The sequence below is a fragment of the Kryptolebias marmoratus genome, linkage group LG2 (assembly GCF_001649575.2).
Source record: "Kryptolebias marmoratus isolate JLee-2015 linkage group LG2, ASM164957v2, whole genome shotgun sequence".
Taxonomy (NCBI): Eukaryota; Metazoa; Chordata; class Actinopteri; order Cyprinodontiformes; family Rivulidae; genus Kryptolebias; species Kryptolebias marmoratus.
Window position 1 is genome coordinate 31,697,551 of NC_051431.1, and position 17,677 is coordinate 31,715,227.

At 40.7% G+C, this 17,677-nt stretch overlaps 2 protein-coding genes across 3 annotated transcripts in view; both read left to right on the forward strand.

Annotated features, from left to right (window-relative positions):
• Window positions 1–11,039, forward strand: part of acsl3a (acyl-CoA synthetase long chain family member 3a) — a 77,911-nt gene extending 66,872 nt beyond the window's left edge. For both annotated transcript variants that reach the window (XM_037973411.1, XM_037973408.1), the window contains 5 exons: window positions 3,663–3,737; window positions 5,257–5,448; window positions 5,832–5,946; window positions 9,382–9,539; window positions 9,621–11,039. In XM_037973411.1, coding sequence (XP_037829339.1) covers window positions 3,663–3,737; window positions 5,257–5,448; window positions 5,832–5,946; window positions 9,382–9,539; window positions 9,621–9,778 — 698 coding nt within the window. In that variant the 3' untranslated portion in view covers window positions 9,779–11,039. The remainder of the gene's footprint in view (window positions 1–3,662; window positions 3,738–5,256; window positions 5,449–5,831; window positions 5,947–9,381; window positions 9,540–9,620) is intronic.
• A 1,270-nt stretch (window positions 11,040–12,309) lies between these two features.
• kcne4 (potassium voltage-gated channel, Isk-related family, member 4) lies at window positions 12,310–14,227 on the forward strand. Its single transcript, XM_017441810.3, has 2 exons — window positions 12,310–12,373; window positions 12,694–14,227. Exon 2 carries the CDS (start codon window positions 12,712–12,714, stop codon window positions 13,207–13,209), a length of 498 nt encoding a protein of 165 aa, XP_017297299.1. The 5' UTR covers window positions 12,310–12,373; window positions 12,694–12,711; the 3' UTR covers window positions 13,210–14,227.
• The last annotated feature ends 3,450 nt before the right edge of the window (window positions 14,228–17,677 follow it).

Genomic DNA, 17,677 nt, shown 5'->3' on the forward strand with positions numbered 1-17,677 from the left:
CTTTACAGACGAGGCTTCCGTCCTCGGCTCCCGGCTCGAACAAGAAAACTAAACAGAGGCCGGCGGTCCCACACCGCGACCCACGATACGACCACTGCCACCTCGAATCCATCTATTTACTACCCAGCTTACCTGCAACCAGAAAAACACAGTCGGTTAAAGGAGCTGCTCGGTGCTTCTCTCAACTGCTTCAGCAAGCGGTGGCTAACTTCTTCTGCTGGCCAGAGCGTCAGGCACCTGCACACATAACACCGAGCGCCCTCTGCTGGTAATACTTATACCGTACTTTTAACTAATGTAATAGATGATTTCAGCAGTAGTCTATCATTAGAAAATGATCCTAACCCAAAAATACAATGGGGGCGACTATTTTAATGGGGGGGCTACTATTTCCATGTACATAACATACATATTTTATGTTTTCCATAGTACCACACATGCACAACCTGAGGTAAGTGTTCCTTCCAGTTATGCTTTTCCTCCTCTCACAGTGTTCTCAACATCTGGCGCAACATTCTGTTGAATCTCTCAGCCGGGTTTCCCTTTGTATGGTACAGGGTCCATATAGAGTGGCTCACCCTATGCCAGCTTCTGCAGAGTCGTTAACAGGGCATTTCCAAATTCCCGACCCTGGTCATGATGCAGTTTGCCCGGGAACCCAAACCACAGGGATAAAGTCATTAAATATTTTTTCTACAGCTGTTCTTCCAGATTTATTTTGTGTCACATACACCTGAACAAACTAAGATGTAGTTGTAGTCCCCTCTGCTCTGCTCTAAGTGCATGTAGTCTATAGATACAAGTTCAAGTGGTGAGCTGCTCATGATGCTCCCCATGGATGCTCTATCATGAGTCACAGGTTTCTTCTGCTTTATACAAGGACACTGTCTGGTGACATAGGCCTCAATGTCTTTTTTCATGAAGGGTCAAAAGAAGCATTCTCTTGCTAACCCAATGACTCCCTCTGCCCCCAAATGACTCATGCCATTGTGCAGGTGTTTAAGCACAAGAGGTCGATACTCAGCAGGCAAAACTAGCCATTCCGCTCTCCAGCTCTCCTGTACAGCAAATCAGACTCTATGTGCAACTTTCCCCATTCATGCATGAGCCTTCTCAGAGGGACACTCACTTTCTTCCTGTCCTCTTCTGTGAGCACTGTTTTTGACTGTTTTAGCTTTAAGATATCATTTATGGCCTCATCTTGCCTCTGGGCTCTTACTAGTTCACTCTGGCTAATGGTAGGTAATGATGTCTTACCTTGTGAGTCTGGATTTTGGGCAAGGTTAAGAGAAGCAACAAAGGCAACATCATGCTTTTTGGTAGCCTCACTTCCTTCCCACACAGAATGGATCGCATCCCTGTTGAGTTCTTCAGTACACTTCTCCATGTAGCTGTGGATGTCAAGTGGGAGACGGGAAAGGGTGTCAGCATCTGCATTGACTTTTCCTGGTCTGTATTTTATACTGAACCTGAAGTCGGCAAGCTCCACCACCCACCTGTAACTGACTGCATTAAGTTTTGCTGTGCTCATCACATAAGTGGATTATTGTTCGTATATACTGTAAAGTGTGGTGCATAGAACAAATAGTCCCTGAATTTTTCACACACCGCCCATTTTAACACCAGGAACTCCAGCTTCCCAGAGTGGAAGCCGTAGGCTGCTCAAAATCAGGATAAGACAATACAGGTGAATGTTAAAGGATATCAATAAGTTGCCAGAGGGTGGTCTTGTGACCATCGGTCCACTGGATGGGGGTCTTTGAAGACAACTGCGCTCCTTTACCATTTTGCCCTTTCCTCTGCGCAATATCTGGGGGTCCTTTAACTTGCAGCAGCTCATACCTAAGTAACTGCCGTAACTGTCCCAGTGTGGTAAGTCTTTTTTCCTTCATAGACACTGCAGCCTGTATGTCTTTCGGGTCCACTCTCACACCCTCAGCTGAGACCAACCTCCCCAAGTACCTGACCTCCTTCTTGAACAGCTCACATTTTGCAGGCCACAGTTTAACCCCATGGTGTTGCAGGGCTCTCAGGACACGATGCACTGCATCAACATGTTCGCTGAAAAATTTGGAGTAACAGTGGATGTCATCAAGGTAAAGGGTAAAGGATACAACTTTTGTCGCGCAGTATGGTGAGCATCTCTTCCATGCTGCGCTGGAATGCAACAGAAGCAATGCAGAGACCAAATGGTATTCGCACCCATTCATATAAGCCCCAAGGAATACAAAGCTGTCATGTGGCGGGATCCTTTAGCCATTTAGCCTTGGTGGTATGCTTTTCTCTGGACGAGAATGTTAAACCAACTCTAGCCTCAAAGGGTGTCTAAGAGGTCCTGGATACGAGGCAGTGGGTGGCGGTCAGTTACGGTTTTCTGGTTCAACAGCCTGTAATCGATGCACAGTCTGAGAGTTCCATCTCGCTTTCTGACACAGACTACTGGTGCTGCAAAAGACAATTTTGACCTAACAATCCAGGCTTTGGCAAGATTGTTCCTCATTTCTCCTGTTTTAACAGGAAAAATGAGTGAACAGCAGGAGACGATATTGTTGTGCTGGTTGCTCTCATCTGAATGGACGGGAACTTTTTCTACACGGAAATGATGCACCATCAATTCCATAATGTCCCACTTCTGCCATCTAGCAATGTATTTGTGCTACTGCACAGCATTGCTACAAGGATTTCTGATTACTGCTCAGACAGGGTCATGTCTTAAACTAAGATCACCATTAAAGTAAAACAAATGTGACCACACTTTGTGGGGGTCACAATAGCAAAGGTCTATTTGACCATATCTCTTAATTCTTATTATTTATGAATTAAGTAAGAATTAAGAATTACGTAATTCTTAATACTTATGCTAAACTCAATACTTATCAAATGCTAAGTTGAAGAGCATAATAAATAATAAAGCATTGGTATTTGGCAGTGGTTACAAGTTGATGTCTCTCAGAGCTGCTGTCAGACGTTGAAGCTTTTAAAAGCATTTCTGTGCAATGCTTCAATATAAGATGACATCAGTTCATCAACAGAATTAGCTGCTTTGAAACATGAATGGAAATTAAAAAGGAAATTGCTACAAATAAAGATTTATCACCTGGCAGTAGTTCATTTTGCTGAGCAATTGTGGGAAGTTACTCATAAAAATGGAGTTTCCAAAAGCTGCAATAAAATGAATAAGAAAGCACGAGAGATGGGCAGAGAGTTTCATGATGTGGATGGGAAAATAAAAAGTGGATCTACTGTGTGTGGGTTACAGTAAGCAGACACGGTTAGTTATCTTGTTTGTGATAGTTGTTAAAGTTTTGGACATTTGTGCTCATGCTGCCTTAAAAAAATAAATGCAAGTTTCCCCTATATATATTAAAAATAAATATATTACACTCTGTAGTTTCAGCTACAGAATTAAAAAGTAATAATTTTTTGTTCTCTAAAATTTTGCAGAGATTTGCTATGTATTGGATGACTGATAATCTAAACTAGCATATCCCCTTAAAATGCTGAGATATCGTGCAACTTCTCATTAAGGCAGGAAAACACTCTGCTCTGAGAGGTTTCTGTGGCGAGGGAGCAAGTGAGGTCATGGTGCCATTGCAATAAATGCTGGACCTTGATGTTAGTGGACTTTCTGATCGTGTTTCTGTGGCTGTTGTCTGTTCCAGTTTGGGATTACAGTACTGGAAGAGTGGGAGCGCCACTGCCTTGTTGTGAGATCAAACTCAAAGACTGGCTGGAGGGTGAGTGACACTAGAAGAGGTGCTATATCACACACACAGAGCTCACTTTTTAATTAGGTGTCTAATTCACACACACACTTCTAAGAGACAGCCACTTTTTCCCTTTTTTTTGTCTCTCCACATGCACGACTTTCGCGTTTTTACATCAGCGATCATAAATCACTCTTATTGTGCTCCATTTAATCTTGATACTTATCAAATCTAGTTTATGGCTCACTTGACTTGTCAAGCAGGAGTAAAAACTTAGATCAAACATGGTTTTGTTCACAATCAGGAAAGTTGCTTTACAACTGCAGGGTTTCCCCCAGTGTATTAGAAGCCAGGCTTTACTGCCCTCGCCCCAGGCTAATCTCCGCTTGTTTATTGTAAACTACATCATTTTTTATACACGTTTTTTTTTTACCTTCACCCCCAAAAGTTGATCAATACGCGAGGGTGCATGCGGCAACAGTGACACAATAATGTTGTTCCCGCCCCTGTGTGAAGGCCCCGTGCGGTGTTGCGTCGCGTGGTCATGCACCTCCCAACTTTGGTAACTTTGAACGTACCGTGCGTGGACCGTTCATTTAAAAAGGACGATTTCGATGCTCAAGTGGAGCTGGTTCGCCTGTATCAGCATTTCTATGATCTCTCTGTGAGAGATCACAAAGATAATCAAACGGTTTAAAACTCATGGAAGGAGATTACTGCTGCAGCCGATAAAAAGGAGAGTTTATAGACCACAGAGGGAAGAAATATTAGTTCTATGATGGGTGAATCACAACTAAAGCAAATAAATGAATGAAAGTCAAACTGAATGCTTTAAGTTTAAACATCCTCAGGGCTCATTAGAGTCTGAGCCACTTTCAGCTACCTGGAGTTAGCATGTTGTCAGAGCCACAGCAATAAACATCTAATGAGCGGGTTTAACCAAAAATTCAGCGGGTGTCTTTATAAGACCGAATATGGTAAGCATGTTTTGTACTTAGTGAAAATACTATCCTTGTTTAACAGTAAAATGATGCTATTAAATTCAGCATTAGATGTTTTGTTTTGTTGTTCCATGTAGTGATCCAACATGCAGCCTGTGCCACAGAAAGCACAGTACAGTCCAGCATCTGTCTGTTTTTCAGAGTTCTCTGTTGTTATTCATTGGCCTGGAAGTGAGACGTGTGTTGGTGCTTTGTTTGCACTTTTTCATTTATGGTAATTTAATTTATTTGTAAATGTGACTTAAATTAGGATTCAAATTAGGTGTAAACGGTTTGTATTCATTTTATTTGTATTGTTGTTTAAAAATGTATTTCAAAAGTGCCTTTTTGTAAAACTGTAGTTGTGTAAATATTTGACACAAATATCTTACAATATCACATAATAAATAGCCATATTTCAACTTTCCTGTCAACTTCAATCTTTTTTTTTTTTTACTAAATAACAGTCGGCCGGCGAACGGCCACCTACCACCGGGCTTAGCCTCTTCTCTGGGGGAAACCCTGAGTTGCTTTTGGATTGAGACCATTGACATTTTACTGTGTTTTAGGTGGTTATCGAAGCACTGACAAGCCACATCCCAGAGGAGAGATTCTTATAGGTGGACCCAACGTAACCATGGGTTACTACAACAGTGAGGAAAAAAAACAAGAGGACTACTTTGTAGATGAGAACAGCCAGCGGTGGTTCTGTACCGGAGACATTGGAGAGTTTCATGAAGACGGTTGCCTCAAGATTATTGGTGAGAAAACCTGAGAAGAGCAATGTGTGGATTGTTGAAATTTTTTATTAGAAGCAAAAATGATAAACACTGTGCCCTACATCCTTTTTCCCAAACAACCTCTATGCTTCACTTTTCAAATATCAGATCAGCAGGAAAGTTTTTAGATAATCAGATTGTTTTAATCTTCCTAAAATTACCACACAGTGCTGTTTATACTTCAGTGAGCCAACTACCTCAGTTTCACTCTTATCTAGATGACATTGATCACACACAGACAGTTTTAACACCTCTGCCGCCATTCACACACATAGTTTCTTCCTTTTAAGATGTGCACACACTAATTCACATTGCATCAAGTACATGTGAATGTGCATGTGTTGTTAAATCGGTTGTGTTTTCAGATCGTAAAAAGGACCTGGTGAAGCTGCAAGCAGGGGAGTATGTCTCTCTGGGAAAGGTGGAGGCTGCGCTGAAGAACTGTCCTCTGGTTGACAACATTTGTGTCTATGCCAACAGGTGTGTTGGGGCACAAATGTGTTTTACTGTTGAGAAAATTGTCTGATCAAAATTGACCAAAACTATAATGCTATTGTGGTTAAAAGTATGCAAACAATAAAGATTTATATATCAGGACGAACAATGAAAATTATTCAGTCTTAAAATAAAAGTACATAAACAATGGCAGTGTAATAGGATGATGTTCTGATAAGTTTTATTTGCTTAATTTTATGAAAAACAACCTCAGATGAGCAAATTATTTATTGCCCTGATATGTAAATCTTTAGTATTAAAAAGCAGTCAATTTTCTTTTTTACTTGTCTCTTATTGGTTTCACAAAATCCATCTGGAATAAGCTAAATTAAATGTTTTTTATTGCTGATGCTGATTTAAATCAGTATTCTAACTCCCCTCAAATGAGGGAGCCCCTTACCCTATAAAGAAAAACTAAAATCAAATCTCAAAATATTGACATTGCACGAATGTCATTTAGTGAAACACTTCCACAAAACATTCCAGGGACCCATTTTTCTGACCTAAAATTAAATAACTTGTTTTTAGTGTTTCAGTCAATAAAAGCCAAAGTGGAGTGATTTGGGAGGTAGAGTTGCCGTCGTGGGTTCATGACATGCACTGTGTCCCGGCCGGCTCCAAAATATTGCTGAAGAACCAAGAACGTGGTTACTGTGCCATTGTTTATTTGTAAAAATGGAGGATGAAGCCTTTTTTGAATTTGAAGAAATGCTTGAAGACTTTGTGGGAGTAATGGATATACAACCATACCAGTATGAACCTGAACCAACAGCTGGATCTCCAGAATCAAGTGAAAACTCTTCAGATTCAGATTCTGATGATCACCAGGACTGTCATGGCCGACAAAACAACGAGCAGAACAACCAAGTTGGGAACATGGAATGGTGAGAACCAATTACGCCCAGATCATTGTCATGACATCAGCACACGACACTGCAAATCAACATAAAGACGACAGGAGAGAGCGGATGTTCCAAATTTCTTGTTCCATGCTTTCCCTGCGATGCAAGAAAAACTTTACCAGAGGTGTGAATTGAAAATTTTATAGACAGGGACCTCAACAAAACATTTGCAGTTCATCCTCACCATTTGTTCACATTTACAAAGTTTGTCTGGCAGCTATCATCCGCCACCAGATCCATCTTACCACCTGATGGGGATCAGTTGGCAGCTCTGCCCCTGTTTTTACCCAAGTGTCAAAGGGCTGCAGGTCGGATGACATGACTACAAAATCAATCATTGACTTTTGTCTCACAATGGCCTAGTACCAAGTACACTAGCGGACTACCCTTTGCTCGAACATGGCTAGTACAGAAGTCCGATAACAAAACATTGAAGAATTAATAACATCTCCTGACCAAAAAACATAAATTGGGATTAGATTAGGGTAGGCGGTACCTCTTAATCCATGGCCTTCTGGTAACTCCATCATTGCTCAAATGAGAACAATGGTATCTACAGATGGCATCCCTTCCTGACTTCAAGAAGACAGGATAACCTGAACTGATGAGAGAAGCAATGCTTTTGCTCACCTGGGAGTGTTCCAACATTCAGGTGCTCCTCTCCCTGAGCAACTCCGGAGTAGGAGAGGGTCCAGCCACGCTCTAGGAGTCAGGTACTAAGGGTCAAGCTGTGTGTAGAGCTGGGCCCAACTGTGTCTAGTTGGTATCGCTCAACTTTACACACAAGCTCCAGCTTTTTTCCACTAAGGTGACATTTTACAACTCTAGAGCCAGTTGGTAGCAACACAGCACCCAGTCTTGCTTATGCTTCTTGCATATGGTAGGCCTTCAAGGAGGTGGCTTCCTGTAGTTTTTTCTGGTTTGGTTCAGCCAAGCCCCAGGAACAAGGCTCAACCACAAGGCTCAACCACAAGGCACTTGCCAGCGAGCTATTTCCGAGGCCTAGCTCAAGAAGGGTGCCCTGGTTTCCCTATTATGTGCAAAGTATCCAGTTTTCTATGGTCATCTTTGTTAATTTTTTACTACTTAACAGGGACAATGCACATTAATGAACATGGATCTGGTAAATGTGCCAGATTTATCCATGAGGGCTAATTTTCATCTTTAGTAACTGACAGGTTGATGTTAAAAAAGGAAAAGAATAGGAGAAAATTAAATAGACTAACAAACACGCTAATAAAATGATAAAAGTGACATAAATTCTTCATCAAAGTCTTTTTCTTAGTCTGAGCCCTCCCTTAAGGCCAGTTTGTCACCCTGCCAGTGGCTCAGAATCTCTCCACCACAGAGAGCTGTGGGGCAGAAGGCAGCAGAACAATGAGAAGAGGCTTTAATGACGTTTTGTCCTGTTTAAAAACACCTGCAGTGGTGAATCTGTTGAAAGGTGGGGACTTTGATGTTAGTCATTTTTTTAGCTGACCTAATAATGCTCTGCAGCAATTTCTTTTGTTTTCAGCTGAGCAGCTCTCATACCAAAATATTTTTACCTATAAGTAAAAAGACACTATTAACTGTTTGGCTATATTTATCTTTTCTAGGTTTCTTTGAAAGTAGACTTTCTTCTATGGTTTTTTTGTTTCCAAGGATGTCTTGGTTTTCCATGTTGTGTCCTCAGAGATGTGGACTCTCAGGTTTTTGAAGGAAGAAACCCATTCCACTTGCTTACTATTAATTGTGAGTGGTGCAACCGGTAATAGTTGTTTCTTCCAGAAGTCCACATTTATCTCTTTAGTTTTCCTTGTGTTCAGTTTCAGTTTGTAATCAGCTGACCATTAATACACATTATAATATAAACATGATTCTGTTTCCTCATTATTCTGAATCGGTCTAATGGCTGCTGTGTTGTCTGCACATTTAATAATTGCAGTGCTGCTGCTGGAGGTCACACAGTCCTAAGCATACAGGGTACAGAAGAGGGGGCTCAAAACGCCTGTGCTGATAGAGATGGTGGAGTAGAGCTGTACTCTGGTGTCTACTTGTTAAAAAGTGCATTACCCACATACAAATGTTATAGTCAATGCTAATGTTAAGCAGCTTCGGAGGTACTAACCAGTTGAAAGCAGAGCTGTATTGTGGCATGTGTTTGGTTCTTCCAGGTGAATCCATGTTGTGTGAAGTAATGTTGAAACAGAAATATTCATCTTGGATCTGTTTAACTTCTTTTCCTCCCAGTCTGAGCTTTTTATAGCTGCCTGCATGTTTATTTCATTGTGTCATGTAGTGAAACAGATTCTTTTCATGAGATTTGGAGGTTTCAGCTGGTCCACGCTGTCTTCAGGCATATATCGTTTCCATTTCCTTAGAAGGGTAGATATTCCACTCAGTGAATAATTGTTAGTTCACTCACGTTTGTGCTCCATCACCTTATTCGGTCCAGTCTTCAGCTGCTTTCATTTGATATCAGCAGGTTTTTTTCTCCCTTTGACACCCCGCCTCCCCTCTTCCTCCTTCCTTGCAGTGATGAGACATATGTGATTGGCTTTGTGGTGCCCAATCAGAAGCAGCTTCTGGCTCTGGCTGGCCAGTATGGGATCCAAGGCTCCTGGGAGGAGCTGTGTAACAGCAAGGCCATGGAGGAGCTGGTTCTAAAGTTCATCTCTGAGGCTGCATGGACAGGTAAGAGGATGTCAAACAGCTGCAGACCACAGTTAGTTTGGCCATTATCAAACTACACAATAACTCATTTGCTCGTTGCAGCCCAGCTGGAGCGTTTTGAGATGCCTCGAAAGATTCGACTGAGCCCTGACCCGTGGACCCCTGAGACAGGACTAGTGACTGACGCCTTCAAGCTCAAACGCAAGGAGCTGAAAGCACATTACAAAGACGATATTGAGAGAATGTACGGTGGAAAATAACAACCAGGACTGACACAACATTGTTTATTCAGACCAACACTTAACTCTAAAACACTCTCAGTGCCCTCTCACCTCCCTCCATGCGTATTCAAGTAGTTTGTACTTGAATTTGTTTTAAAAATGCTTTTGACAAGTATGACGTTTTCACTCCTGCCTCTTTTCTTTTTAACCCAGGTGTGTGAAAATCTTTATTGTTCCAGATGGGAGTTGTGAAACAGAACACATGGTATTTGATGCCATCTGCTGAACTCTTATTTGAGGGCAAAAGCAAAAATTGAGGTTGATTGGTTGCATTATTTCTTTGAAGTTACCAGATTAAGGTTCTGTACTTCTCCTAATCAGTTCAGATATTTTAACTTCATTCTAACTTAAAATGATTTGTCTGTAGCGTTGCTTTTGCTTCTTCTGCAGGTCCAGGAGACGGTTAACTTTTTTTGTTTCTGAATTGTTTTGGTTTCTGTCCGTTTATTTTGTCTCCCACCCTCCGTCAGACTGTGACTCCCCCACTTGCAGGACAGCAAAGAACATCCTGATACCAAAAGCACAAAGTCACTTGAGGGTAAATGAGAGTAGGTTGCCAAAAATATGAAGATCTTATATGGTCTAATGGATTTTATCTTTCACTGAGGCTGTCATTATTTAAGAAGAAAACAGACTAAACACATGCTTCTTGAGTTTTCCTACAGTGACAGTCATTTATTAGTGTACAAAACAAAATGTGAACAAAGATGCTTGTATACTAGATCAAATGTGTGTAATCACTGATGTATTGACAAATGATAACACAAATGAAAATGCGTATCTGCCCAAGTAAGGCAGCTGATTGCAGACAGGACGAGGTACGTGTGGTGAACGGGTTGAAGTAATAAGCACTGTTGCATTAGTTCTGTTTGAAGCTTTACTGCATTTTTGTCATCTGTTTGACAGTGTGAAATTCACCGTGTCCTGACACAGCATAAACACAACCCCGAGGTCTCTCACAGTGTGACACTTGGCTGTGGTTCTGAAACATATCTTTGTAATTCCTGACTGATTTGTGATTTTCATAATTATTAAATATGGATGTGTATCTAGAGGAGCAGAGAGAGCAAATGCACAACCTCTTTATTGATTCCACTACCTCTCTGCATCAGTAAGTACATCCAAATATTTATTTGTCATTTGATTTAGAAAGAAAAAAATCATGTGGCATAAATAAAAATGTGTTTAATTTATATGCGAGTGTGTGTTTTATTTCTGCTTTAATCAGTAAGACTAAGTGAACAGATGTCTACACACTGATTGTGTTTCAGCTGTGAGTTAACTCAATGCCAAGGAGGAAAAACATCAGCACTGACCACAGATAAGCGTTGGTGCTCATCAATCTGGGAAGGTTTATAATTCCATTTCAAATCAATAAGGAGTTCATCATTCTTAGGGTCAACATCTGAAAACATCTCCACTGAGGTCAGACCTTACAGTAAATGAAGTGTACTCACATAGAGCCTTTCTAGCCAACCATGCTACTCAAAGCGCTTTACAATGAGGGGTTCAGCGTCTTGCCCAGGGACACTTCTATACCTCTCATTGGAGGGCAACTGCTCCAACCACTGGGCCACAGTCTGTGGAGAAATTGTGGGAAAACCCTCTGCTATAGCAGGTTAAAGTGAGAGTTCAATTATCTAGTAGTGAGTCATGTCTTACCTGCAGTAGACAATTGTTGGAGCAATATCAGCATACTTTGATTAAAACTAAAAACTACTCATGTAAAATAACTGAAACCCTCAGAATTTAGTTGCAGTTCAAATGAATACTTTCTTGTAACTTTTCACTTTGTCACTTTTGCAGATGACTGTTATTTACATTTGCATTGACTACTGTGTTGTCAGTAGTCGCAATAAAACTTTTGTCGCTAAGGGTCAATCACAACACATATGTGATATTGCATGAGATCGAGCATAATGCTATTTTCAAGGTTTGACAAAAACAGCTACAACTCTGTCATTTCTAAACCTAAAATGATCATAGTTTGAAACTCTGGGATGACATGTGGCAGGTTATATGCCTGCCTTCAAGGAATGCTGGGCCTTCAATACGAATGCAGTGGTTTGGTTTGCTGTTTGCTGTTGTATGACTGAAATACTTAGTCGAGACTTCAAAATATTATCTCATTTTTGTCAGAATGTAAATCCATGCATTTTAAAGGGTTTGTATGCACATTTCCAGGGAAGATGTGTTCATTTTCCTCTCCTAGTTTCTAAACATTACTTTAAAATAACAGTATTTTCCATGACGACCCCTCTAGACCACTTTCTTTTAGATTCTGAAGCTGTGATGCTGTTCTTCTTCACTCAGTGACTCAAATATGATGTCCTAAGAATCCCCATGAGGTGTGAATAATGTTAAAGATGTTCTTTATTTGATTTTTTTTTTAAATAACATTCCTTTGGGGTTTCCATACACGCAGGGCTCATCTTACATCTTACATCTTTGTCACGTGAGTCATGATGACGCTCCAGTATATAAATAACTTCATCCTAGAAAAAGTTCTGCCGAACTTCAGAGGAGCTGCAGGGAGAAACAAGAGGCTTACATGAGACACAGCTGCACAGTTTGGTAAGTTTCCTTTTCACTTAGTTTTATCCAAATTCATCCGTGCAAATTTGAATATAACTTTTTAAAAATACTGACATGCATTCTCTAGAATAGAGACATAAACGCTGTATTAAAATGCACTTATACATATACCTTCAAAATAAACTCGATTTAAAAAGGCTTCATACAGGACGTATAAAAACGGGGAAAAAATACGAGAAAAATATGTGAATTGTTCCAAAATCTAAAATCATTATTTCAAGTTGGTGTAAGCGCGATTAAATGTGCGTAAAAGTGCTCGAACAACATTTTTATAAACATATCTATGGATTTTTGTTTAGGCCTCGAATTTGCAAGGAATGGAGCACCTGGAAAACTGCACCACGGACTCTGAGAGCCTGTTCCTGCACGCGCAGAGCCCCGTGGCCTCCCAGGCGGACAGAGGCGACGGGGACGCGTACCTCTACATCCTGATCGTCATGTCTTTCTACGCAGTGTTCGTCTGCGGCATCATGCTCGGTTACTTCCGCGCCAAGAGGAGGGAGAAGAAGAGGGTCAACATTTTCACGCGCCTGGTGCACGAGCTGGAGCAGCGGGAGTGGGGCGCTTTGCCCACCAAGAAGCACAGCCTCTCCTCCCCTTCTGCTCACGTGTCCCTGCCGTTCTGCTGTAACCACGGCAACCACTTTGGACACCCCCGGTTCGACGGGCCGCTGGCGTGCGCCCTGTGCACGGAGCAGAGCAGCGTCAGCTCCTTGTGCTCGTCCGTGGACACGCGCGTCACCATCGAGGAGGAGGCTGACGGGAGCCCGGGGCACGGGCAGGAGGAGAGCGGGGTCCAGCCCGATTCAGGCTGAGCTGGGAGGAAAACCAGGGCAACAATCAGTTGCTAGGAGGCTCTAAATTTGTTGTTACACATCTACAAATAAACATTAAGATCTGTGAGGTACACAAAAAGGTGAAATCAGTCAAATTTTCTTTGCCTAACAGCTTAATGACTGCTGCTCTCAGTCTGATGACAGGAAGAACACAGTTTACTTGGTTCACACTTCTGAAACCACACACACACTAGTTCATATTTCTGTCCTTATTAGGACATCGTATTCCTTTCATTTCTGTAGCCTAATCCTGACCCTTTACACTAAACCTAACCATTACCAGTAAATGCTTAACCCTAGCCTAAACTCAATTCACACTTTAGTCCTGATTCTAATCATTTACCCAAATATGACTTTCTACCATATTAGGACTGGACCCACAAAGACCACCAGTCCTGACAGGGTTGGTGATCACACCGAAGAAAGGTCCTAAAAAGGTATGAGAATCAGGCACCATTAGGCTGTACGTGGAACTGTTACTGTAGTTCTGCAACATCTTTCACAGAACATCTTCAAATAGGCATCATGTTATTTAATGGCAAAACTTAGATTAAATGTGCATGTGTTAACATTAAACTCAGAATTTAATGAGATTACTTTAGATATTTGATCGTTTTACTGTTTGTGTGTGAAGGAGTCTGTTTTTGTGGTGAGTGATCTCTCTCTCCTGCCTCCTCCACCCCAATTTGTGCCGATGACTCATCCTGCAGGAGACTGGCTTTTGGAGTGTTTTTTCTGATTTCCCCCTCCCCCTGTAAAACTGAACTTGACTCGCTCTGACCTTCCCGGTCCTGAGTACTGAACCATACCTGGAACCCACTTGAAAGGTTGTCTGTTCAGTGGCTTCACAATGATGGACAATTAACTGCTCAGACACGATTAATGAATTAGGTTTACTTGATGACAGCAATGCACTGTAGGCTACATGTGTGTGTATATATCTGACAAATACACCAGGAATGAAGACTTTGTAGCATTAAAAAATAAATTAATTTGAAAAGAAAAAAGCTTTTTTATTATTTTTTTTCCTGAGTTGCATCATTTTACCAGTAGAGGGAATCATTGTTGTGGTGGCTTCTTTTAAAAGAGGAAATGAGGAGTCTGGCTCTGTTATTGTTCTTTTAGGATGGTTATATAATTATTAGAATAGAGCAGAATATGACATTTTATACTTATTATGTCCAAAGTTTTGCGTAAGGACTAAAATCTTTTAACACAGTCTCAGTTATTTTAATAATGTTCAGGATAAAACAGTCTAAACGTTTGCTGGCGGATGGAAAGGCTGTGCTAACCCCTCTCACGTGTTTCAAATTTCAAATATTTTCTTTGTGAGGAGATCTGAGGTCAGACAACTGCCCCCCTGAGGATTCATAAAGTGCTTTTGCAGACATGCCAGTCTGAATGATCACACAAAGACTGAAAGGACAGTGGACAACAGCAGTGATTCTCTCCTTTCTTTAAATCAGCTAATATCCCGTTGTTGTACTATTTATTATTTTTTTATATAATAAATAGTATATATATATATATAGTACTTCTGCATTTCTGCATACATTGTGCTTTTTAACCATTCAGATAACAAACATTTAGCTCATTCAGGAAATGGGTGCTATGATTTACTTGTGGGTTTTGAAAGTTTTATACTTAATTTTTTTTTATTTACAATTATTTTCCCCATAGAAATACATAAAGATCTCTTACCTTTCCAAAAACAAACTACTAGTCTGTAGTTCAGAAAGTTTTGATTCTTATCCCATTTGCCTACCATCTGCAGGCTAGTAGTCCAGATACTTTTTGTTTGTTTGTTTTTTAAGCAAAATTAAAAAGTGCCTTGAAGTGAAAATCAGTTGAAAGAAAATCGTAAATATACTTGTTGAAAAAAACTTCAAAAAATTATACACTATTTAAAAAAAACCCTGAATATTGAAAAAAATCATTCCAGTGTATTCAGCTTTTTCCATGACCCCCCTGATATGTTATGTCCACAGAGCCACAACAGTTCATGAGCATTCAGCCATTCAACAGTGAGTGGATGAATACTAATACAAATGGTTCAGTGAACTGGACAGAAAATACCTCTGGAGTTTCATTTTTCAGCTTCTGAAAGATAAAAAAACCTTCATCAGACTTCAAACTTCAACTCATTTGGATACGTAAGCTCCAATTTGGGAATTACTATCAGAACTCTGGTTTGGACCACTTCAAAGAGGAGTACTGCAAGTTCTGACCCTCGTTAATGTGGTGGACTGGCTTCATGCCAAAGAAGCAGGACCTTTTGCCAGGAGCAGTCCCAACTAGTTTAAATTTTAAAAGAAAGGCAACTGGAGAGGAGGATGTCGCTATAGAGAAGGAGATGAAGAACTGAGGAGCTTACTTCAAGCCTGAACGCGCTCGTGTCATACAGGTATGAGCTGCCTACACGCCTGACAGCCTAAGATCAGTTTGTTAGTGATGAAAAAATATAGACAATCCATGTGTGATTAAACAAATGTCATACTTTGAAACTGCTGTTGATTAGTTTACTCTGGTGTGAGAGTTCATAAACGCTTCTCTCAAGCGCGCTCCCGTTTTCAATGAGTTAGCAACGTTAGCTCTCTCCTGCTGGTTTGTTGACTTGCAGTGTTGTGTGCTGATGTCATGACAATGATCTGAGAGTAATTGGTTCTCACCGTTCCACATTCCTAACTTAGTTGTTCTGCTCGTTGTTTTGTCGGCCATGACAGTCCTTGTGATCATCAGAATCCAAACCTGAAGAGTTTTCATCTGATTCTGGAGATCCAGCTGTTGGTTCAGGTTCATATTAGTATGGTTGCATATCTATTACTCCCACAAAGTATTCCAGCATTTCTTCGTATTCGAAAAAATGGTTCTTCATCCATTTCCTTTAATAAACCATGGGACAGTACCCATGTTCTTGGTTCTTCAGCAGTTTGTTGGGGCCGGCCGGGGCACAATGCACTTCATGAACCCAGGACAGCAACTCTGCCTCCCAAATCACTGCACTTCAGTATTTATCAACTAAAATGCTAAAAAAAAAAGTTATTTAAGTTTTAGGTCAGAAAAATAGGTCCTTGGAATGTTGTGTGGAGGTGTTTCACTAAATGACGTTCATGCAGATTCAATATTTTGAGATTTGACTTCAATTCTCCTTGAACTGTTTTAGATTTGCTGTGTTTTGGGTGACTAAGAATCTGCACCAGCATATCTCTTCAGTTCCTTGTTCTGTTTGAAATCTACTTCAGCATGCTGGTTTTTCTTTTGTTTTCTTTTGCTACATTTAGCTTTCAGCTAGCCTTTTCCAACATTTTACAATTTGGGTTTTGCTTCTTTTAGCTAATGTTTTGTTACTTTCAGCTATTTTTATTTTTTAGCTGTTAGGATTCCAGTGTTTTCTTATCAATTAACCTGTTTTTGCAGCTCCAGAGTGACACGACCTGACAGGTACAGTACATAAGGCTGAGCCAAACCAGAACCTTTTGCTGGAACATTGTAGATCATTCTTAAGGCTTTTGAGAGAATTTTACTTACTGTCATGGTTTGGTATTTTCAGTTTGTTGTGTTTGATTGTCTTGTTTCAGTTTAGTTTTCCTGTCCATGCCCTGTCACTCTCCACCTCCCCAGTACTTTTCCTGTTAGGTCTGCCACGCCCATCTCCACCTGCTGGTAATTGTTTCTCACTCACCTGTGTCCATTTTTCTCATTATCCTCTGTCTTTAAGTACCGGTCTTTCTCATTCACTAGTCACTGGATCATTTCGCTTTGTCTGCTCGTTGCCATGCCATGTCCCTGCCTTTCATCTAGTTGTGGATTTTGTTATTGTTAGTTTTTGCTGCCTTGTCAGCCTTTTGTTTTGTTAGTTTTATTTTAATAAATTTGTTTTTGTTCCTTTAAAAACTATGCGTCTGCGTTCTGGGTTTGCCGCCATCTCTCCGTCTCCTGACACTTACCTTGTGTTTCGGTGTCCCTCAAAGTCTTTTTGTCTTCTTGTCCCATTCCTGGAATCCTGCCATCTGTGTGCTTGGTCCAGACATCATTGCTGCTTTTCTATAATAACAAGTTTAGATTACAGCTGGCTCAGTCTTGCTCATTGGTTCACTCCTGTGGTTCATTCACCTCACTGGAAATCTTCAACTCGACCTCCTCTGGAATCCTAACCCCCTCATTCTACACTCTCCTGGTCACCTGCTGGTCATTCCTGAAGATAAACTACTTACCTACTTTATAATGATTTGCTATTTCCTGACCCTGTCTTGTTTGGTGATGCTTTGAAGGTTCTGACTATTAAGGCAAGAGCTTCAGCCTGGGAGACTACACTACCTTTAGCTTGTACCTACCTTGTCTTTTAGGTAGCCTTTTGCTGCATTTAACTTTTATCTTGTGTTTTGGTACTTTTATTTCATTTTGTTTCTCTTAGCTTTTTTTTTTTTTTTTTTTTTTTTTTTTTTTT